The 23,834-nt window shown below is 56.2% G+C and overlaps 2 protein-coding genes across 21 annotated transcripts in view; both read left to right on the top strand.

Annotated features, from left to right (window-relative positions):
* The window catches only part of WNT3A (Wnt family member 3A), a 53,343-nt gene extending 50,105 nt beyond the window's left edge, over positions 1-3,238 (top strand). Inside the window, exon 4 of the mRNA XM_050758342.1 lies at positions 2,714-3,238. Within this exon, the coding sequence (XP_050614299.1) occupies positions 2,714-3,193 (480 nt within the window). The 3' untranslated portion in view covers positions 3,194-3,238. The remainder of the gene's footprint in view (positions 1-2,713) is intronic.
* The window catches only part of GUK1 (guanylate kinase 1), a 359,169-nt gene that overhangs the window by 268,120 nt on the left and 67,215 nt on the right, over positions 1-23,834 (top strand). Inside the window, exon 1 of one of the 20 annotated variants that reach the window (XM_050759432.1) lies at positions 4,554-4,557. The exons of 12 other annotated variants lie outside the window; for them this stretch is intronic. The gene's annotated coding sequence lies outside the window, so the exon portion shown is untranslated. Of the gene's footprint in view, positions 1-4,553; positions 4,558-12,467; positions 12,472-12,571; positions 12,576-13,827; positions 13,832-14,361; positions 14,366-14,517; positions 14,522-14,544; positions 14,549-17,587; positions 17,593-23,834 lie in introns of those variants that run through there. 7 more of the 20 variants (XM_050759382.1, XM_050759423.1, XM_050759390.1 and 4 more) reach the window with 7 other exon arrangements.

Here is a 23,834-nt window from a genome sequence, read left to right as displayed (position 1 = left end):
CCTGGGCGGCAGAGCGAGACTCTGTCTCAAAAAAAAAAAAAAAAAAAAGAAATTAAAAATATGATAACAGAAGCAAAAATCTTCAAATTGAAAGATAGTTGAGACACCCTCCCACAAGACAGAAAAAAAAAAGAGAGAGAGAGAGAGATTAAAAATAAGAGCAAGGAGAAGATTTGGAGGATCTGACCAAGAAAGACAGTGACAAACAAAAAGAGGAGGCAGTCAGCAAAGAAACAAGGCAGGAAGCTTCCTCACAACTGTGGAGCACAGGTTTCAGACCAAACAGGCCCACGAAGTGACTAGAACAACAGAAGAAAAAGATCTACTTCAAGACACACTGTTGTGAAGTTCAGAGCCTACCACATAGAACAGTCCTCCAAGCTGCCAAGGAGAATGTTTGGGCTTTAGAATCAGGAATCAAACTAGTACCAGAATTTTCAGGAGCAATAATGAAAGCTAGAAGAAAACAGAGTAATAATACTTTTGAATTCCAAGATGTAAAAATGAATTTTAAGCGAAGAATTCACTTCCCAGAAAAACTATCGATTAAGTGGGATAGTAGAAAAGATTGTTTTTAGACATGGACATTCCAAAAAATTTACAAGATCTTTTCTGGGAAAAAAAATATCTGCAAGAAGATGAAATTGATAGAATAGCTGATGTGTTTGGACATTTTGAAGAGAATATTTAGATAAGTAAGGGAGAATTGAGGGCTGAATCAGTTACAGGTACATTGATAATACCAACTACAAAAAGTCATTGAGGAAAAGAAGTCATCATAATGTATGACACTTAAAGTTGTCCCAATACCACCAGCAGTGAATACTGATGTGAAATTAAGCTAGTTTTTAGGGCAGGAGTGGTTGGTGGTTGGGAAGTGTACATCAGTATGGTGGAGTAAGGAGAGAAAACTAACTGCCATCCACCATGGCGAGAGGCCAATAAATAATGCCTAATGCTGAAAAATCAAGAGGTGTCAAGATAAGTGTGTTATTAGAGTTGTAAACATTGCAAGGGGCTGCATGTAGGACCAGAATTCCTGTTTATCTAAACAGGTCTTGGAAACTGTTGGACTCTCTAAAGTATGCACCTATGTAACTTTGATCCAACATAAAACTAAAACAAAAGAGGAAACAAAATGGATATTAGATAAACTAGACTGGGCAGGGCGGGGCATATGTTACTCTGCAGATGCCCATAGGAAACAGTCAATATCAGAGGGAGGAGTTCAAGAAAGAGCCAGAAGGGGATGAGGAGGAGGCAAGATTGGGACCCAGAGCCCAGTTGAAGCCTTAGATTAGAACTGTCCAATAGAAGTAGAATGGGAGCCACAAATGGCTCATGGATTATTATAATTTGTCCCACAAATGACACAAAGATCATTATAAATTTTCTAGTAGCCACATTTAAAGAGTAAACAGGTAAAACAAGTTTTTTGGTTTTGGTTTTGGTTTGGTTTGGTTTGGTTTGGTTTGAGACGGACTCTGTCCTGTAGCCCAGTTTGGTTTGGTTTGGTTTGGTTTGAGACGGACTCTGTCCTGTAGCCCAGTTTGGTTTGGTTTGGTTTGGTTTGAGACGGACTCTGTCCTGTAGCCCAGGCTGGAGTGCAGTGGTGCAGTCTCTGCTCACTGCTACCTCCCCCTCCTGGCTCAAGCAATTCTGCCTCTGCCTCCCAAGTAGCTGGGACCACAGGCGCCCGCCACCACACCTGGCTAATTTTTGTATTTTTAGTAGACACGGGGCTTCGCCTCAAGTGATCCACCCGCCTCAGCCTCCCAAAGTGCTGGGATTACAGGCATGAGTCACCCTGCCCGGCCAGAAACAAATTTTAATACTAAATTTTATTTAACTCAGGATAGCCGACATGCTATCATTTCAATAATGTAGTCAGTATTAAAATTATGAATGAGCTGTTTCCCATCCTTTTTGTACACTAAGTCTTGGGAATCCAGCATGCAGTTGGCACTTATAGTACTTCTGAATTTGCACTGCCATGCCTCACGGGCTCCTGTCTGGCCAGTGGCTGCCACAGTGCAGTGCCACCTAGACTGTTCTGATGTTCACATGCCCCTTTACACTCACCCCCACCCCTTCCCCAAAGAAAGAAGGGAAAAGGAGCTGAGTTCTCCACTGCCCGTAGGAGAAACCATTTGCTCCTCAGCCAGGTCCTGCCCCATCCCCTCAGGTAAGGACGTCCCCTTACGTCCCAACATTGCCTTCCTCTTCCTCTGTAGTACCCATACAGTGACCAGCTTCTTCGGCCACTCATTACTCATGCTCAGGACTCCTGCCTTTCCACCAGGCCGTATACACCTCCTCTGGGCAGAGTGCCTGGGCCCTCAGAGTCAGAAGGAACGCCTATCCCCCTGCATCCCTGCACTCTGACTGCCGTGGCTCTTCGTGTATGGCATCCCACGCTGCAACTCTGTCCTTCCTTCACTCCACCCTAGACAGTGTAGAAGTACTCAGCTAGGAGACGGGGACAGGGGAGTCCCCCAAGCCCTGACCTGGGAAGGCTTGGGTCTGGCAAGGGAGCAGGCACCAGTATCTGCACCATAGGAAGGGGGTGGCCCTGGGGCCCTGTCTGGGAGTCTGCTCCCTCTGCCCGGGGACTTTATGGAGCAAGTGGGCTGCGGGGGACATGTAATGCTGTTTCCTCGGGGAGACGCACCAGGGGGCCGCCCTGACGCTGGCTCCTGCGCGTGCCCCGCAGGCCATTGCCAGCCACATGCACCTCAAGTGCAAGTGCCACGGGCTGTCGGGCAGCTGCGAGGTGAAGACATGCTGGTGGTCGCAACCCGACTTCCGCGCCATCGGTGACTTCCTCAAGGACAAGTACGACAGCGCCTCGGAGATGGTGGTGGAGAAGCACCGGGAGTCCCGCGGATGGGTGGAGACCCTGCGGCCGCGCTACACCTACTTCAAGGTGCCCACGGAGCGTGACCTGGTCTACTACGAGGCCTCGCCCAACTTCTGCGAGCCCAACCCCGAGACAGGTTCCTTCGGCACGCGCGACCGGACCTGCAACGTCAGCTCGCACGGCATCGACGGCTGCGACCTGCTGTGCTGCGGCCGCGGCCACAACGCGAGAGCGGAGCGGCGCCGGGAGAAGTGCCGCTGCGTGTTCCACTGGTGCTGCTACGTCAGCTGCCAGGAGTGCACGCGCGTCTACGACGTGCACACCTGCAAGTAGGCACCGGCCGCGGCTCCCCCTGGACGGGGCGGGCCCTGCCTGGGGGTGGGCTTTTCCCTGGGTGGGGCAGGACTCTCACCTAAAAGGGGCAGTACTCCTCCCTGGGGGCGGGACTCCTCCCTGGGGTGGAGCTCCTACCTGGGGGCAGAACTCCTACCTAAAGGCAGGGCTCCTCGCTGGAGCCAATGTCTCCTCTCTGGTGGCTGGGCTCCTCCTGAATGAGGCGGAGCTCCAGGATGGGGAGGGGCTCTGCGTAGGCTTCTCCCTGGAGACTGGGCTCCCCAGAACAGAGGCGGAGCTACATGGTGGGCGGAGCTTCTCCTGGGTGGGACAGAGCTTTTCCTGCGAGGGCGTGGCTCTGGGTGGACGGGGCACTAGGTAGGCTTCTACCTGCAGGTGGGGCTCCTCCTGAAGGAGGCGGGGTTCTAGGATGGGGCAGGGCTCTGGGGTAGGCTCCTCCCTGGGGGCGGAGCTCCTCCTTAGGAGTGGGGTTTCATAGTGGATGGGGCTTCTGCCTGGATGGGGCAGAGCTTCTCCTGACCAGGGCAGGGCCCCTTCCATGCGGACTGTGGCTCTGGGTGGGCGTGGCCTGCATAGGCTCCTTCCTGTGGGTGGGGCTCCTCTGGGACAAGGCTCCGATGGGGCGGGGCTTCTCTCCGCGGGTGGGACTTCCCTGGGAACCGCCCAGGAATCCGGGATCCAGAGCAGGGAATTCAGCCCACTAGCTCCCTCCTCCCCAATCCCCTGTAAGGTTCCATCCACCCCTGTGTCTAGTTGGGAAGGTTCCATGAAGCGAGTCGGGTCCCCAACCCATGCCCCTGGGATCCTAGGGCTTCTCTCCAAGCGCCTGGTTTTGGAATGCTCCAGGCGCGCCGACGCCTGTGCCACCCCTTCCTCTGCCTGGGGTTTGACCACCCACCTGACCAGGAACCCTACTGGGGAAAGCCTGAAGCGCCTCCCAGCCCCCAACCCCAAGACCAAGCTCGGTCCTGGGAGAGGACCGGGGCTTCGCGGAGGCAAGTGACTGAGGCCCTCCCAAAGAGGTCCGCCCTGCCCGGGCTACCATACCGTCAGGTCCTCCTCCTAGGGAGCCGGCCTGCTGCGCCCCAGGCCCCGCGCGTCTCTGCGCTACTCAGCTGCGCCCTCTTCTTTGCAGCTGCCCAGCCCCTCCTCCCTGCCCTCGGGTCTCCCCACTTGCACTCCATCCAGCCACAGGAGAGATAGAAGCCTCTCGTCCCGTCCCTCCCTTTCCTCCGCCTGTCCACAGCCCCTTATATAAGATACAGGTAGGAAGAGGGGTCCAGTCCCCCCAGGCTGCCCAGAACTGCTGGTCTCATTTGGGGGCTGTTCGGGAGGTTTGGGGGGTATCACCCCCCCCTACCCCACTGTGCTGCTCGCGAAGGTCCCACAGCCCTGAGATGGGCCGGCCCCCTTCCTGGCCTCTCATGGCGGGACTGGAGCAAAGGTCCGCTTTCCTGGAGCCAATGGCCCGGCCCCTCCTAACTCATCTGCCTGGCCCCGGAATGAATACGAGGCCGCTGAACCCACCCGGCCCATATCCCTGATTGCCCCATGGTCAGCGCCCCTCAGCCTCTGCCACTGTGAACCGGCTCCCACCCTCAAGGTGCGAGGAGGAGACGCGGCCAGGCGGGGCGCCCCAAGAGCCCAGAAGAGGGGACACCGCCATCCTCTGCCTCAAATTCTGCGTTTTGGTTTTAATGTTATATCTGATGCTGCTATATCCACTGTCCACTGGAGTTAGACGAATAGATGTGTTGTGTTTTTTTTTCCTTTTCTTTCTATGAAAGAAATTATTTTAGTCATAGCTTGTGAGTTTCAAACAATGGGAAAAGTGAAAAAACAGAAACAAGCCATCAAGGCTGTGGTCTGGGCTGGATTTTTGGTGGTGGGTCAGCACAATGTTGGGAGAGTTGAGAAGATGCCTACTCAGGATCTCAGGGCCTGGGTCCAGAGGCAGGGGGATGCCCCAAGGCCATGATGGGTAGGGGACCTCCAGAGCTGGAATTCCAGGTGGAAGGAATAAGGATAGTTAAGCTGAGGGAATGGCCACTGGCACCAAGGCCTGGAGTAGGGTAGAGCCTCTGATAGGGAGACAGCGGCAGGCACCTGGAGTCCCCAAGTAGGTAGCCCTAAGGTAAGGGGCTTGGCTGAGCCCCCAACAAGTCAGAGCAGCAGGATGCCCACCACCTCCCCTCCCGCAGAGCCCATACTCACTCAGCAGACACCCCAGCACCAGCTATGGACGTGCCCCCAACTCTCTGGGTTTGCGGACAGTGGCAGGGTGGCTGGTGGCCTCTAAGTGTAGGATCAGCTGGATCCAAGCAGGACCTTGGGATGGGGCTGGCCATAAAGAGTTCTTCTGGGATCCTCACCTCGTAGGGTTGTGCACAGGGGTGCCCTGCCTGTGGGAGCCCCCATCTCCTTTCCCCAGCCAAGGAAGGCAGGGAGAGCCCCTGGAACAGGTAAGCCATCCTACTGACAGGAGCCCTCATGTGGCCTCACTAGAGGTGCTGGGTGTGCCTTTGGAAACAGGCAGCAGGGGCCCGAGGGCTGTCTCAAGGCCATGCCTTCCCCATCCCAGCCCCACCGAGGATCTCTGCTCCACTCTCTGCCCTCCCATGCCTGCCCGGTCCCTGTGCCCATCTCTGGGCCCTGTCTGGATGCCCAGCCAGACCTTCAGGGCAGTGAATGCCAAGGGAAAAAGCCATGGAGGTGGAGCAACCAGTGCACTTGCCTGAAGGCCAGGCCCAACACAGCCACCATACTCAGGCCATGTGCACGCCGGCAGGGAGCCAGGCCTGAAGAGAACAGAAAGGGCTGGCCATCCTCCAGTGTGCCCTGTGGTAGGAAGCGGGGGTCAAGGCAGCCCCAGGAGTGGGGCGGGTGCACCAGCATCCTAGGCATGGAGGCCATGAGAACACAATCTCCCGGCCCCAAGAGCCAGAGACGGGCCAGCCCCAGGCAGGGGCATGACCCCTCCAGGCACAGTGTCCCCTGACCCTGCCAGTCACCTGCCATCCCAGACCCTGAGGGCACAGGCTCAGGGCATGTAGCTCAGGCTGGGCAGAGGGGCCTGAGGGACTGCTGACCTCCCTCCCCACACCCTCGCTCCAAGGTGCCCTCATGGCTGCCCAGCAGGACACACTCTCTAGGCCACATTGGGCCTGGCTGCCCTCTCTGGGCGCCATTTTCAAGCTACAGGCCTTGCTCCTCACCTTTGTGAGTGGTCCACCAGAAGCCTGGCCTTCCCAAACCCCCTACCTGCCCCTCACTACCCACTCCCCAGGACCCCTTGGTCCTGTGCCCCAGCCACCTCCCTGAGGCTACAGATCCAGCCTGGCCCCCACCAGGGCCCTGCTCCTCCCCACCCCAGGTCAGGTCTTTCCACCCCATTTAATGCCCAGGGCCTCTTCACAGTGCTGGCATAGTGGGGTAACATAGCACCCACAGAGCAAGATAGCATGCTGCCCTCTAGCATACCCTGATTGCTGCACAGGACTCCTGCCCAGGTCTGGCCACTGCCCAACCCCTGCCTGCAGCAGCCATGCAGAGCCTCATGAAGCAGAGGCCCCTGCCGAGGACAGTCAAGGAGGCCAGGCCTAGGAGGGGATGAGGGCTGAAGTGTGGCTGCTGGGGTGGTTGTGGGGAGGGAGTGCTTCTCCAGAGCCACCAGCCACGGGAGCACAGAGCTACCCAGGGCCTGTCAGGGCCAGGGGAGAAGGGACCCGGTCCAGGGCTCTGGAGGTCAGGTTCCCCTCTCCCTTGCCTCCCAAAACTGTGCATCAGCTTCGAGGTCTGCTGGGCACCCCAATATCACTCCCAGCCATGGCCTCATTGTCTGGGGCTGTGACGCCCATCCCAGGCAGGTCACCCACTGCTCCAGGGCAGCTCTGACGCGCCATAGGCAGGGCAACTGGAATTCCCAGGGGAACCCCAGGGGGCAGCTGTGCTGCTGTCTACAACGAGGGAGGCAGTGACTAAGGACACAGGACCCTTCTCCCCCGTGGTGCATCACCAGTGAGGGGACCCCAAGCCCGCTCAACCCGCCAGGCCCTCCTGAGCAATAGCCATAAAGCATCAGTCCTTGGGGGAGGGCAGCACCTGACAGGAGCCCCTGGTCAGCCCCGGCCCATGGGCACCATGCCTCTTAGTCAGGACCCAGGGCAGAGCCACCCTAATTGGCACCTACTGGGCCCCAGTGCTGGGGGCATTGCAGATGAAAGACACTGACCCAGCCGGGAGGCAGCTGGGCAGGCAGAGGGTGTGAGAGTGTGGGGCCACCTGGGGGCTTGAAGCTGAGGTAGGCCCCAGAGGCCCCAGAGAGATCCCCAGCACCCAGGTTCTCTCTCCACTGCTGGGGTCCAGAGAGGGGATGGTGCTGGCCTGAGGACACACAGCCTGCTGGACACCCAGGGGGCCATCTGGGTGGAGAGCCCAAGGTCCCGTTGCAGGCCGGGTGTGAAGGACCACTGTGAAGATGGTCTCAGCAGTCCTCATCCCCATGGTGGCCCTAGCACAGACAGAGGGTGACCCCACAAGAGGTCCTGGATGTGTCTCTGAGGAATGGGGTGCAGCTGGTCTGCAGCCCCTGGGGCCATAGGACACACCCCAGTTTATAGGCGATGGGGGCTGGGAGGTAAAACCCTCAACTCACCCTGTGTAGGAGCAAGCCCTGCCCCTGCCTGGGCTTCAGTTTCTCTTCTATGCAAAAGGCAGGGAGCCAAGGGAGGTCTTCCCTCTCAAGGGCCTGCTGGCCTGGGCTGCTGCACCTGGTGCATGGCCTCCCTCACCTGCCAAGGGCAAGCATCACCCTCGGAGCCCCAGCCCCCAACCCCCCAGAGCCTGCAGGCCTCCAAGTCAGTCTCAGAAGCCACCCCCCAGGGCATTTACAGCCCATCCTGCCCACCCGCCCTGCAGAAGGAGGAAATGCGCCTGGTGGGCCTGTTCGCAGGTAGTTGAGACAGGACAGGAATAACCATATAAAAGGCCCGGAGGTGGTGGGGCCCCACCCCACCAGGGCTCCCCTGCCCAGCCCCCTGCACATCTCACCCTGTGGGCTTTGAAGTCCCAGAGGGGTGTGGCTGGCCCTCACCTTGGGCACCCCTCCTCTCTCTGACACCCCCTCCCCACACCTACTTTCAGGATCCTGGGGCCTCAGTTTTCTCCTTTCAAGGAGGAGCCTGGAGGCTGCCAGCCTGGCCTCCCCAGGACGCTGGGACCGCAGTAGGCAGGTGCAAGGCCAGCTCCAGGTCCCCATGCCCAACATGGGGTGGGGGTGAGGCCCTACTTACTGATTGCCCAGTGCCATCCCCAGCGCTGAGCCTGGGCTGGGTGTGCCCTGAGGCCCTGCCGGTCCTGGTCCTTGCCGCTGCTCCATCATGGGTCCTCTCTGGGCCATGCTGGGTTGGTGGGGGTCAGAGAGGCCCATCAGTGGAGATGGCCCCTCCCCTCTCAACCGGATTCCACATCCAGCCTAGCTCCCCTAGTGTGGGCCTGGCATCACCACCCTCCAGTGGGTGGGAGAGGAGAGGGCAGGACCCCTGACCAAGCTCTGGGCCTGTCAGCTCCCAGGGGCACAGCTGCTACCCCAGGAGTTGACATAGCCCAAAAGATGGCCTTGGCCCAGGGGTTCCTCGGCCTGTCTGAGGTTGGAGTGGGGTCTGTCACGGCCTCCAGGGAACTCCAGGACACAGGCTGAGCAGCCAGGAAGGAATATAGGGGTTCCCTCCAGTCCCTGGGGCCATCCTCAAGAAGGAACATTCTAGAAGCTTATTGTTGGGGAAGGCGAGGCCTGGGGGACGCCCCTGAAGAGGAAGAGAAGCTGGGACTTGGGAGTGCCACACCCCAGTCCTTTTCCTTGGAGGGGGTCCTCCAAGGACCAGGGCATTGTAGAAATGGTGTCAGGTCCAGCTTGCCATCCAGGCCTCAGTACGCCTGTCTGTGTATGAGGTGGAGTGTCTGAGGCATCATCAGACATCAGCCACTCCTAAGCCCTAGCAAGGCTGCCCTGGCCACAGGTTCCCCGATAAGCTGACCCTGTAACTTCATTCCCTGGAGCCTTCCTCTAGCCTGGCCCTACCCAGTGTTTCAGCCAGGTGGATACCTCCACCCTTTCCCCTGCAAATAGCCTCTCACCAGGAATTACAATCAGGGCTGTGCACTCAGAGCCTGGCATCATCAGAGTGGGGGACCCTGGTCCCCGAGCCCGGGGCGGGCCTCGGTGGGTGGACTGTCCACCCTGCACTGAAGCCTGGAGTGAGAAGCCATGAGAGAAAGTCCAAGGGAGAACCAGAGGGGAACCCCTGGGATGCTAAGCCAGCCTCTGCCCTCTGCCAGGCTCTGTCCCGAGACCCTGCCCTTCCACCTGTAGGCCCTGCCCTTCCTGGGCTACTGGCGGAGGGTAGAGGAGGTTGGAGCACCCTGGGCTGCGGGTCCAGGTAAGACAAGTGCGGACCCTCAGCCTGGACTGAGCTGGGGATGTGCCCCACCCTGGAATATGAGAAGACAGGGCCCTGCCCTGGGGTCTGGGAGACACAGCCTCATCCCAGGTCCTGGGGGAAGCAGTCTCACCCTGAGGTCCAGCTGTAGACCTTGGATGGGCCCTAGTTCCCTCTGCCCTACAGTGGCACCACCACCCTCCACGGGCCCCAGCCCCTCTCCTGGACAGCTCAGCCCTCTTTCCCAGTCTCCTCCCCTCATGGATCCCCCTTTCTGCCTCTGAAACCCTCAGGATGGATGCCTCAGGACAGGGCACTCAGGTCCCTGCAGGAGTCTTGCATGGGTCCGGAGCCCTGGGGCCCAGAGGCAAGACCTCCTGGAGCAACTTCCAAGGTCTGGGGGACTAGGTCAGTGTTCCTCCCTGCAGAACTGGACTGCTGTCAGTGATTGCCTTTGGGATCATCTGGGAGGGCTTCCAGGAGGAGGTGAGCATGGAGACACTTCCTAGGGCTCCAACATCCTCCTGTAATTCTGAGACTGCATCTCTGCGGATGCCAAGAAAAAAAGTGGGTGCCCATGGCAGCAGGGGAGCCCTTGGAAGGGGCCCCACTGAAGCCTGGGAGCCACCACCCGCCTGCCTGGCCAGGATGGGAGCTCAGCAGAAGGTGCTAATTGCTGTTTAGCTCCAAGCTGACTCCTTGCTCTCTTTTTGTCTCTCTCTCTCTCTCTCTCTTTTTTTTATTTGAGCCTCTAGAACACACAGTAAACAGTCATTTGGCTCTCGGGGCCCTGCAAATTGGTGTTTATGGTGCGAAGATGAGGAGGATTTGTCCACCCAAACACAGGCTAGCTGGGAGGGAGGAAGCAGGGGTGGGACATCCCATCCAGGCCCAGCTCAGGGGAGCCTCCTTCAGACTGAGGAGCTGTGGTCTCACAAGCAGGGGACTGTGATTAACCCAAGAGAGCTTCTAGGAAGAGGTGAGGCATCGGCAGCAAAAAGACCTCCTCCAGTGGAAGTTGCAAAGGCTCCACCATACCCTCAGGTGCCCCTGGGGAGTACTGCCCTCCAGACCCAGCTGGGATCAGAGCTTCCTGGCTGGGTCCCAGCCTGGGTCTCCTTCCAACAGCCCACCTCACCTGCCCACCCAGTGGCCAGCTGCAGAATTACAAACTGGAATGCCGAGGCCCGGCCTCCTGGCAGGAGCAGGAAACACGGAAGTCCAGGCGCAGGCATATGGGCTGGATGTGTGGCTGGGAAAAGTGGATTTCTCCAGGTGTCTCCCCTTCGTTCACGAGCCTGAGGTGGGCAGACCATGCCCCAGAGCCAGTGCCCAGGATCCTGTCTTCTTCTGCTGCCCAAACACCCCACCATAGCAGAAGGCCAAGAGGCCAGACTGGCATTGCCCTCTCCCCACTCCATTCAAGGCCTGGCATGAGGCACCTGCCCTGCAGTGCCACTCCTCATTGGAGCAGGCAGCCTGTAGCACCAACACCAAAGGCTGGGGAGGATGTGGGATGCTGGACATCAGGAGAGTGCAGGAGGGGCAGTGTTAGCAAGTAGTGTAGACCAGAGTGTACAGGGCATGTAGAAGAATGGATAGTGTAGACAGGGTAGTGCAGAGGAATAGCACAGGCGGGATAGTGTAGGGGGATAGTGTGGGGGGATAGTGTAGGGGGGATAGTGTAGGGGGGATAGTGTAGGGGGAATAGCGTGGGGCATACTGTAGGGGATAGTGTAGGAGGATAGCATAAGGGGGATAGCATAGGGGGATAGTGTAGAGGGATAGTGTAGGGGGAATACCATAGGGGGATAGTGTAAAGGGATAATGTAGGGGGTAGTGTAGGGGGATAGCATGGGGGATAGAGTAGGGATATAGTATAGAGGGATAGTGTATGGGGAATAGCATAGGGGGATAGCGTAGGAGGATAATGTCACGGGGATAGCATTGGGGAAATAGCGTGAGGGATAGCGTAGGGGGGCTAGCGTAAGGGGATAGTGTAGGTGGACAGTGTAGGGGGGATAGTGTAGGGGACAGTGTAGGGGGATACTGTAGGAGGATAGTGTAGGAGGGATAGTGTAGGAGGATAGCATATAGGGATAGTGTAGGGGGGATACTGTAGGGGACAGTGTAGGGAGATAGTATAAAGGGGATACTGTAGGAGGATAGTGTAGGAGGGATAGTGTAGGAGGATAGCATATAGGGATAGTGTAGGGGGGATACTGTAGGGGACAGTGTAGGGAGATAGTATAAAGGGGATACTGTAGGAGGATAGTGTAGGAGGGATAGTGTAGGAGGATAGCATATAGGGATAGTGCAGGGGGGACAGTGTAGGGGACAGTGTAGGGGGATAGTGTAAAGGGGATAGTGTAGGGGGATAGCGTAGGAGGGATAGTGTAGGAGGATAGCATATAGAGATAGTGTAGGGGGGATAGCGTAATAGGAACATAGTGTAGGAGGATAGCATGGGGGATAGCCTAAGGGTATAGCGTAGTGGGGACAGCATAGGGGGATAGAGTAGTGGGGACAGCATAGGGGGATAGAGTAGTGGGGACAGCATAGGGGGATAGAGTAGTGGGGACAGCATAGGGGGATAGAGTAGTGGGGACAGCATAGGGGGATAGAGTAGTGGGGACAGCATAGGCAGACAGCACAGAGGGATATCATTGGGGGATAATGTAGGGGGATAGTGTTGGGGGATAATGTAGGGGGATACTGTGGGAGGAACAGTGTAGGGGGAATAGTGTAGGAGGGATAGTGTAGAGGGGATAGTGTAGGCAGATAGTGTAGGGGGATAGTATAAGGGGATAGAATAGGGGGATAGCGTAGGGGGGATAGCATGGGGATATCATGGGGGATAATGTAGGGGGATAGTGTGGGGGGAAGAGTGTAGAGGGATAGTGTAGGGGGGATAGCTTAGGGGGATAGAGTAGGGGGAGAGTGTAGGGAGATAGTGTAAGGGGGATAGAGTAGAAGGATAGGGTGGGGGATAGCGTAGAAGGATAGGGTAGGGGGATAGCATAGGGGAGATAGCGTAGGGGAATAGCATAGGGGAGATAGCGTAGGGGGACAGCATAGTGGTGATAGCATAGGGGGATAAGGGATAGCGTAGGGGGATAGTGTACAGGGATAGTGTAGGGGGGATAGATTAAGGGAATAGAGTAGAAGGATAGTGTAGGGGGATAGTGTAGGGGGGATACTGTAGGAGGGATAGCGTAGGGGGTAGTGTAGCGGGGATAGTGTAGGTGGATAGCGAAGGGGTAATAGCGTTGGGGGATGGCATAGCAAGGATAGCATAAGGGGATAGCATAAGGGATGGTGTAGGGAGAGAGCATAGGGAGGATAGCATGGGGGATAGTGTAGAAGAAAACCGTAGGGGGATAGAGTAGGGGAGATAGCATAGGGGGATAGTATCGGGGTATAGTGTAGGGGGATAGCGCAGTAGGGATACCATAGGGGGATAAGGTAAGGGATAGTGTAGAGGCATAGCGTAGGGGGGATGGGGTAGGGGAATAGTGTAGGGGGGATAGTGTAGGGGGATAGTATGGGGGGACAGTGTATGGGGAGAGGGTAGGAGGATAGTGTAGGGTACAGTGTAGAGGAATAGTGTAGAAGGAGAGTGTGGGGGGTAGCATTGGAGGATAGTGTAGGGAGGATAGTGCAGAGGGATTGTGTAGAGGGATAGCATAGGGAGATAGCATTGGGTGATAGTGTAGTGGGATAGTGAAGGGAGGATAGTGTTGAGGGAGAGTGTGGGGGATAGTGTAGGGGGATAGTGTCGAGACGATAGTGTAGGGGGATAGTGTAGGGGAGAACGTAGGGAGGAGAGTGCAGGGGATAAAGTAGGGGGATAGTGCAAGAGAAAAGTGCACGGGGATGGTACGGGGGATTGTGTAGGGGGATAGCGTGGGGGGGTAGCAGAGAGGGGATAGTGTCGGGGGAATAGTGTAGGGGAAGAGTGTAGGGGGGATAGTGTAGGGGAAGAGTGTGGGGGGGATGGCGTACGGGATACTGTAGGGGGATAGTGTACAGGGAGAGTGTAGGGAGATAGCGCAGTGGGAGAGTGTGGGGGGATAGGGTAGGGGGATAGTGTAGGGGAGATAATGTAGGATACAGTGTAGGGGGATAGTGTACTATGATAGCGTAGGGGGGATAGCATATGCAGAGAGTGTAGGGGGGGATAGAGTAGGGGGATAGTGTAGGGGGGATAGTGTAGCGGGATAGCATAGGGGGACAGTGTCGGCGGGGGGACAGAGTAGTGGGATAGCATAGGGGGTAGCATGGGGGGACAACAAAGGGGATAGCGTAGGGGAGTAGCATAGGGGTATAGTGCAGGGGTATAGCATAGTGGGGACAGTGTAGGGGATAACGTACGGGGGATAGAGTAGGGGGAATAGCATGGGGGCATACCATAGTGTAGGGGGATAGCATAGGAGGGTAGTATAGGGAGATAGTGTAGGAGGGATAGTGTAGGGTGATAGTGTAGGGGGAGAATGTAGGGTGATATAGCAGGAGGAATAGTGTAGGGGATAGTGTAGGGTGATAGTATAGAGGGATAGCGTACGGGAGAGAGTGTAGGGCGATAGTGTAGAGGGATGGTGTAGGGGGATAGTGTAGGGAGGGGTAGTGTAGGGGGGATAGTGTAAGGGGAGAGTGTAGGGTGATATTGCAGAAGCAATAGTGTAGGGTATAGTGTAAGGGGATAGTATGGGGGAGAGTGTGGGTGATAGTGTAGGGGGTAGTGTAGGGGAGTAGTGTAGGGGATAGTGTAGTAGGGTGATATTGCCAGGGTGATAGTGTAGGGTATTGTGTAGGGGATGCTGTAGAGGGATAGTGTGGGGGGATAGTGTAGAATGATAGAGTAGGGGGGATAGTGTACGTGGGAGAGTATAGGGGGATAGTGTGGGGAGATAGTGTAGGGTGATAGTGTAGGGTGATATTGCTGAGGCTATAGTGTAGGGGGTGCTGTAGAGGGATACTGTAGGGGGGAGAGTGTAGGAGGGATGGTTTAGGGTGATAGTGTAGAGGGATAGTGTAGGGGAATAGTGGAGGGGAACAGTGCAGGCGGGATACTGTACGGGGATACTATAGGTGGAGAGTGTAGGTGGATAGTGAAGGGGGATAGTGTGGGGCATAGTGTAGGTGGATAGTGTAGGTGATAGTGTAGAGGGATATTGTAGTGGGGATAGTGAAGGGGAATAGTGTAGGGGGACACTACAGGTGGATAGTGAAGGGGGATAGTGTGGGGTATAGTGTAGGTGGATAGTGTAGGGCATAGTGTAGGGGGATAGTGTAGGGGATAGTGCAGGGGTCACAGTGCTGTTGGGGTGTCAAGGCACCGTGCTCAGTGTCCATGATGGTTTGTGTACTTTGTGTCTGGGGCATCACTTGGGGATCCTGCAGACGCAGAGTCCTGGTCACCTCCCCATTTCTGTGTCACTTGGCCTGCCTCAGGTGGAGGGTCAGAGGCCAGTCTGTTCCCTGTTAGTGTGGGCACTTTCCTGGGCTGTGCCTAACCATAGGTGGCTCTGCTCAGGCCATCCTGGCTCAGTGCTGCCTAAAGGTGTGCAGTTGGCCACAGCCCACTCTGAGTTGCTTCTTTGCGGGCCGGTCCAGAGTCAGGGAGGAGATCTGGCGCCTGCCTCTGTCCCCTGTTCTGCGGCCTGGGACTGATAAGCAGCCTCCACCTTTATGGCATGAATCCCACCCTGGCCCCTTGGACATCATGGCCTGCCGTGTAGCACAAGAGGCTTCCCTGGGCTTCCACACCATCAGCCCAGGGTGATGCCTGGCTCCCAGGCTCCAGGCCATGTGCCTAGTCAGCAAATGGGGCCCCTTAACTAGCCCTCAGTGTGGCTGCTGTCTGCACCTGCAAGTCCATTGCACCAGTGCATCGGTCGTTTAGATGTTTCCCAGCTGTTGCCAAGGGTTCATTTCTCTCCTGGATCACAAGCACCCCTGTGTGCCAGGTGCACAGGGCCTCCTCCCACCACCTGCCTACTTACTCAGACTCTGTGGAGGCCTCTGGCTGGACCACAGCCCTGGGAGGCCCAGATGGGTGCCTAGGCTCTGGGTGGGTGGCTGTCCTGTGGGCCACAGTGACACTCTGTCACCTCCTCATCTATCACCCCCTCCATTGGGACAGAAGGGGGCCCAGCACTCCCTGACTGCTTAGTTCCTCTTTGTGCTCCTTCTGCTCCAAGGAGTCTGGCTCCCTCACTGCGGCCGAGCCCCAGGGCATACGCTGAGAGGGCAGTGCGACAGCCCTCCCCTGCCCTCCGTGCCAGCCTCCCTCAAGGGGCCACCCACCCTCTGCATGTTCCTGTGGCACCCAGAACCTTCCACGGCAGCCCTGGCTACTCCCTGCCTCCTGAGAAAGGGGTCTCCTGGGTGTAGGTGTGTAGCTGGGCCTGCAGGTGATGGGCAGTGGAGTGGGAGAGGGCAGGGTCACTGTGCAGTCGCCTGGGAGCCGTGGGCAGCACCCAGACCCCCAAGGTAGGAGTTAGAAGCTGACACAAGTAGGCCAGGACAGGCCAAGGTACTCTGGTGTCCCAGAGCCAGCTTCGCCCTCGCTCTCCCATGGTGGGAACACTGGGGCCCATCAGTTCAGGGTGTCCAGAGGGAGTCTCCTTTTCATTAAGGCCCCAGCAATGAGCAAGGTCCCCCACCTAGGCTGGTTGCAAGCTGCAGTGACAGGTATGGGGGCTGGGGGCCCCTGGGGCATGGTTCTGCCCACCCCGGTAGCCCAGGCCTTGGGCACAGGTGGGGCATAGGCAGGCGGGTGCTGGCAGCAGATGCTAGGAAGACAACAATGCCTTCAGCTGGGCTTTTTAATTAACCTCAGTCGCCCCTCCTGAAGGGCCCCAATTAAGAGAAGAATGCACGGTAGAGTGGGGTCATGCTCGGGGCGGGTTTCAATTAAAGCTCTGTGGCCTGGGCAGGAGCGCCCCCGCCTGACTGCCTCCTCCCCTGTTTTTGTGCTGGGCAGCCATGCACCTCCAATGGGTGCTGCAGGCCTCTCCTCCTCCCGCCTGTCAGGCCCCAGACCAGCCAGCCCCTCTCTGAGCCACTGTCCAGTCCTGGCATAGTCCCACCCGCCTGCTGGTTCAAGCATTGGCTGAGCTTGAGGACATGGTGTGTCCACAGCAAAGGTAGACAGAAATCACACGAGTAACCATGTCAGATGTGCACATGCCATGAAGAAAGCAGGTGAGGGAGGGACAGAGGGAGACAGAGAGGGCTAGGCCACCATGCCCAGGACAGGAACCTGCAGGAGGCGGGCAGGGAATGCATCTGGAGGGTGGGCCCTGTGGACAGGAGCAGGGGCCTGGCTGAGCAGCTGAGGGGTCAGCCTGTGGACATCCACACGCGAGAATGAGAGGGAAGACAGACATGTCTCCCGAGAAGATCTATAAAGAGCAGCAGGCACATGGAAAGACGCTCAAAGTCGCGAGTCCTTCAGGACACGCAAACCAAAACCACCACGAGACACCAGGTCACCCCATCAGGATGGCAGCTATTAAAGAAACAAACAAAAAAAAGTCACTGGATGCAGTGGCTCTCGCCTATAATCCCAGCTACTCAGGAGGCTGAGGTGGGAGGATCACCTGAGGCCAGGAATTTGAGATCAGCCTGTGCAACATAGTAGGACACAGTCTGTACAAGAAAAAATATATTAATTAGCTGGCATGGTGGTGCTTGCCTACCATCCTAGGTATTCAAGAGGTTGAGGTGGGAGAATTGCTTGAGCCCAGGAGGCGGAGGCTGTAGTGAGCTAAAATCATGCCACTGTACTCCAGCCTGGGTGACAGAGCAAGACCCTGTTTTAAAAAATTTAAATTCTTTTTAAAAGGTTAAAATGGTAAGTCCTATGTTATGGGTGTTTTACCACAATTTTTAAAATGAGAAAAATTTGAGGACAGAGGGCTGTGGGTATGGGGGGTTTTCAGCCGCACTCAGCAGAACAGGGGCTGCGTGGGGCTTCTGTGCAGGGACCCACACCAGGGGCCTGGCTCCCCACAAGACCCCCAGCCTCACACAATGGGGTATGCCCCAGAACTGGGAGCCACACATTCACGGGTCCCACCACAAAAGTACATGCGTCCAAGAATAGCAGCTGGACAGGGCTACCAGGCAGGCATGTGTGTCCTGCTTTGTTCAGGGCATCTTTGCATTAATCACCACTGCAGGACCAACATTCTCCACAACTGGCTTCCTTTAGAAACACCTGTCCTTGGGAGCAATGAATGAAGGAAGGGTCTCCTCCAGGGTCACCATGAGCACTCTCCTCTGCCCGAGCCACGCCCCCTGGCCAGCCCCGACTCTCTCTCTCAAACCTGTGCGCCAAGGACTCCCTCCCCAACAAGGCTTGTGCTGGGGGATCTCCTTGGTTCTTCTGGGGATTCGGGATACAGTGTGCCCAGGAAGGGAGTAGTCTGATCCTAGTAGCCAGAGTCACTGTGGCAACAGGTGACATCAAAGCCCAGCAGCCCTGAGCCTTACATGGGACCCAACCTGCTCTCAAACTCACCCATGGGGGAGATACATGCCTGGCTGGGAAGGTCAGGTGGCTGCCTGCAGAAAACTCATGACCCTGAGGCTGTGTGGGCAGACACTCCATGCAGGGGTGCAAATAGGATCATCTGAGGAACCCCAGTGCTTTTAGCCCCAGGTATTTGACTCTCCCAGCCTTGGCACCAGACATGAGTGAAGGAGGTGTACTGGCATCACAGGGTGGCCACAGCAAGTTACCACAACCTGGGTGGCTCACAGCAGCAAGGGAGTTATTTCCTCGCAGCTTTGCAACCAGAAGCCCCACATTGAAGTGTCCCGGGCATGCTGTCTCCAAAGGTTCTGGGGAGGACCCTGCACAGCCTCCTCCAGCTCCTGGTGGCTCAGGTGCCTCAGGCACATGGCCACACACTCCAGTTTCCGCCCTGTCCTCTCACGGCTGGTTCCCCATCTGTGCATCTCAGATCCCCTCCCCTTTCTCTTAGATGATCGCCTGTCACGGGTCCAGGGCCCACCTTAATCCAGGATGCCCTGGTCTCAACGTCACTCATTGAGGACGTCTGCCAAGACCCTGGTTCCACAGGAGGTCCTGCTCCAAGGCTCCAGCTGGACGTGAAGGGGGGTGCCCAACCTACCCCACCACAAAGCCTTCGAGGTAAACCCAGGCACTGACACCTCAGTTGAGACCTTAGAGCAGAACCAGGTTGCCATGGAGCCCAGGGTCCTGCTTCCCAAGAACTGTGAGAGACGAATCTATGTGGACTGCCGTTTTAAACCACTAACGTTTGCTGGAATTTGTCACCAAGCCTTGGACCACATACCGGGACCAACAGTTCCCCTCTCCCCAAACAAGACACGGGCTGTTCAGAATCCAGTGCCTTTGCTGCGGACTGCTGTGTCCTCTGGGTCCTGTCTGCCCTATGTGGAACAAGATCCATTTGGTTTTTTGTTCTTTTTTTGTTGGAGACAGAGACTCGCTGTCACCCAGGCTAGAGTGCAGTGGCATGATCAAGGCTCACTGCAGCCTCGAACTCCTGACCTCAAGTGATCCTCCCACCTCAGCCTCCTGAGTAGCTGGGAATATATATACATCACGACACCCAGCTAAGTTTTTAATGTTTTGCAGAGACGGGGTCTCACTGCGTTGCCCATGCTGGTCTCAAATTCCTGAGCTCAAGTGATCCTCCTGTCTCAGCCTCTCAATGTGCTGGGATTACAGGCTGAGCTACCATGCCTGGCCACTTTGATTTTAGTGTCCTTCTCTGGGGTGGTGAAAAGTTGACCACCCTACAGGAGTCCCCAATATCGTCCTGAGACATTACTGCTCCATGCAGCCCCCAAGCTGGGGAGGTCACACACAGAGTGAGTCTGTGACGAATCTTGGAGACAAGGCCCCCAGCCCAGGCGTACCCCTCCTGCTAGCCTCTGCCTAGAAGCTTGGAAGGTGGAGAGGAAGCCCTGAAAGAGAGGTACAGACTCCAGTCCCCTAAAACCTGGAGGTGGGTCTCAAAGGAACAGCTTTACCCAAGGGGAGCCCAGCAGGCACCTTCACAATGTGCCTCTCCCTTTCCCCCATCCCTGGGGGCTGGCCCCTTTCTCACTCCCCACCCCACCACCTCATGGGAACGTCACCCAGGGGTTGCCATGGTCCCATGCCCTGGTCAGCCACCTGCTGGTGTCCTCATCACACCTCCATGTGGAACCTCTCTCACACCCACCTACAGGCCTCAGCCAGATGAGACTCCTGCCCCTTCACCCACACTGCCCTTCCCAAACAGGGCACACTCAGTCATTCTCTAAGGACAAAGGGAACCCCCGCAACCGGCTTTCCTCACCAACACATCTCTCCCATCTCTGACTTCCTGCCACATAAGGCTCGCCTTAAACAAGCCTTACTTGATGCCAACATCCCCTGACAAGCAGAGCCTTTTGTCAAAAGTCTGCTTAGCCTCTTGTGTGCCCACAGCAATGGTAGCTCACTGCCAAGATGCTTCTACATTTGGAGCTGCAATCTGTTCTTCTGTGTTGGCCCCGGCCACTAGGCTGGCTGTGTCCCCTGCCACAGACACCCTGTCTGTCCCCCAGTCCCTGGTTGCCCCCAGAGAGCTCTGACTCAAAAAGGCCCTAGAGTAAAGTAGCTCCACACCTTCAGCTATGTCTTTTCAAATCCCTGGGGCAGCACCCAGTTCATTCCCAGGGCTCTGAGCTCAGATACAGGTCTCGACAGTGGCCAAGGAGATCCCAGGCAGGCCCCGAGCTGTGGGGCAAAGTTGGTCACTTTACAGAATCCCAGGTTCTGACGTCCAGCCTGGAAGTAGACGGGAAAGATCCCTCTCCCCCAGGATCCCCCCGGGGTCTCAAGGCTCAAATGGCCATTATCATGCCACTCTACTCCATCTGGGGTGACAGAAGGAAGGAGGGAGGGAGGGAAGGAGGGAAGGAAGGCAAGGTATTAGGGTGGGGAGTTGGCAGGCAGACAACTTGCCAAAGTCTCACGGGCAGAAGGGAGTGTCTGAAAGTAGGCAGAGGCCCACAGTCAGGGCCACTATCTGAGTCCAGGACAGGGAGAAGGCTCATGTGTGCAGGCAGGCACCACTCTAGCCAAGTAGGGTTTCACCAATGCCTAAGATAAGTGATGCACCGGACTGGAGAAATGGCGTCATCAGACGCTTTAAGACTTGTGGCATGTCACTTTGGGGATGCCATGTATTTGTTATCCTGATGGCAGGAGTGGATCAGTACGTGTACCCAGAGTCAGAACTTCTTTTGTTATTAGCACCTGAAATGTTAAAACCAGGCCACCTCTGTCACTTCAGTTGATCAGGGAGTTTAAACAGTATTTCCAGCCGGGCGTGCTAGTGCCCCCCTGTACTGCCAGCACTTTGGAAGGCTGGGTTAGGAAGGTCACTTTCCCAGGAGTTCAAGACCAGCCCAAGAAACACCTTGTCTTTAAAAATAAAAATAAAAAAGAGAAAAATATCTTTACAGATTTCATGCAACAGCTCTGAGATGAAAAGTTCTGATATTTCAGCAACAAAAACCACAGGTACTGCTAATACTGCTTTTTGGGAATGCTGCTTGCATTCAAGATGGGAGGAAATGCTAAATGTCACCCAGAGGTTAAGAAGAGCCATCATGTGCTTTTCTGCAACCCCTCCCCAGGGTGCTCACCTCACTGGCTCCCCATTTGTCCACCTAGGCATGACAAGAGGCTGGAACCAGACAGAAAACAGTCCTTGCCCTGAGAAGCCAGCCTGCCTGGGAAAACAAGGTCCCCCGAGAGCTAGTCCAGAGGAGGGGCATGTGCAGCTCTAGGCTTTCATCTGAGGTTTGGAGGGCTGGCATGAGATGGGGAAACTGAGGCTGGAGTATTAGGGGAAACAGGTGATGCTTCAAAAGGACCAGAAGTCAGAGGAATATGAGCTAACTCCCTGGAGTACACGGAACTCAACTGTAATTTCCTAAGCCATTATGTAGTGCAGGCAATCCCCTGGAACCCCCACCACTGGCCACCAGCTTCCCGAATGACCCCAGACCCCAGCCCAGGCTCAGAAGGCAGGGCAGGGCCACCCTGAGCTGGGAGGTGGGGGCCTCTCCCAGGGCCCATGCAGTCAGAACAGCCATAATAATTCCTGTGGCATGCTCCAGGTCCTGTAGTGTGACCAGCCAGAGGGTAGGCTTTGGGTATGGGTCTGGGGGAGAAGGAAACAGGGCCAGGCAGAGGGGACAGCAAGGTCCTATCCCCGCCTCACCCCCCAGAGAAGTCTTTAAGGGTATGAATTCTTCCTGCCACAGGTCTTAGCGGTTGAGTGTTTGGACTAAGTCCTGAGCGTGAGGAGAAAGTACTGATTCTGGTGGAGGCAGTGCCACCCCGCAGAATGCCCTGGCATCTTGCAGTATGATTCTCCAGCTTTAGCCCATCTATAGTCTCCCAACAGAGAGAGCCGGCAGAGCAACCATGTGGGAGACAGAGTGGGGCAGGAAATCCAGAGAGGAGAACTCTGTCCTGGGATGCCTGGTGTAGTAGTGAGCTGCCCATCACTGGAGGAATCCAAGATAACATTGCAGTCTGCAGAGGCACCAAAGCGCTTGTTCCCCAAGAGGGAGGGCAGGGCTGGGGAAAGACTAAAGGTGTTGGCAATAAGCAGACTTGGGCATGGAGTAGTCAAGCTTCAGAGGGGTTTCATCCTAGCTGGGTGACATCAGGTACATGTGAGACCTCTCTGAACATCTGTGACCTGGCTCAAATGCCGCACACTTCATAGTCCTGCACTCAGAGGTTGACCAAAGTGCCTGCCAGGCCTGAGGTGGGCTGGGGTCCCCTTCACCTAGCCACAATGGCTGCCTACTAGGTCTCCAACATGGGTATTCCTGCTTCTTTGCTCCAGACAGCTCATCTGTCCCTCTAGCCGCATTCCCTAGGAGGCCAGCCCGTTCCGTTGTTTGGCATCCGTGTCTCTGACCTGGTTCTCAGGTGCAGTCACCCCCAGAAGAGAGAAGCCCAGCCCCACCTGAGCTGGCATCTTTGAGACTGACAGCGGAGGCAGCCACAAAGGCTGGAGCGTCCCTGTCCAGCCTGGCCCCCAATGCCCTCCCTCTAGCCAGCTCATCCCACCCCTCTTGGCTAAACCTCATCTGATCCCAGGGACCTCAGAGTAGAGAGAAAGGGATCCCTACTCCCTAGGCAGTGTTGGGAGAGCACCAGGGCCTCAATTTCCCCAGGAAATCACTGCCTGACACTTCTTAGCTCCCTAGTGGGTCTCCTTCCAGGGGCAGAAATCTGGGTGTGACTACCTGGGCTCCCCTGCGCCTGTCTGGCTTGAAGACATCACTTTTGTCCTGGTGGTGGTGGGGAGGCCAAACCAGGAGCACAGAATCAGCGGAAAGGGACTTTTTAAAAAATTATTATTATTTGCAGACAGGGTCTCACTGCCACCCAGGCTGGAGTGCAGTGGCAGAGTCCTAGGTCACTGTAACCTTGAACTTCTGGGCCCAAGCGATCCTCCCACCTCAGCCTCCCAAGTAGCTGGAACTACAGGTGTGTGTCACCATACCTGGCTATCTTTGTAAAATTTTTGTAGAGATGGGGTCTCATCATGTTGCCCAGGCTGGGGAAGGTACATTTCTCAACCCTAGGGCTGTGTATACAGAAATCCATTTTATTACTTTTTAAACTGTGCATGTATCTGACATACACTCTTTCCTGTCTGCATTTTTTCACATTTAAAATAAAATATTTTAAAGGGGCCAGGCACGGGGGCTCACACCTGTAATCCCAGCACTTTGGGAGGCCAAGGCGGGTGGATCACCTGAGATCAGGAGTTTGAGACCAGCCATGGCCAACATGGTGAAACCCTGTCTCCACTAAAAATACAAAAATTAGTTGGGCGTAGGGGCAGGCGCCTGCAATCCCAGCTACTTGGGAAGCTGAGGCAGCAGAATTGCTTGAACCCAGGAGGCGGAGATTGCAGTGAGCCAAGATTGTGTCACTGCACTCCAGTATGGGCGACAGAGCAAGATTCCATCTCAAAAAAAGAAAAAAAAAATAGAGTATTTTAAAGGAAGGGGAAGCAGGCTCTGGTTCCCACACAATCCCCACTCAGTGACACTGGAGCCACCCCTGGCCATGCTCTGCCATCAGAGAACCAAAGCCAGGTCCCTTCAGCCCTAAA

The sequence above is a fragment of the Macaca thibetana genome, chromosome 1 (genome assembly GCF_024542745.1).
Source record: "Macaca thibetana thibetana isolate TM-01 chromosome 1, ASM2454274v1, whole genome shotgun sequence".
In the NCBI taxonomy this organism is placed as follows: Eukaryota; Metazoa; Chordata; class Mammalia; order Primates; family Cercopithecidae; genus Macaca; species Macaca thibetana.
This window is presented reverse-complemented; position numbering and strand designations above follow the sequence as displayed.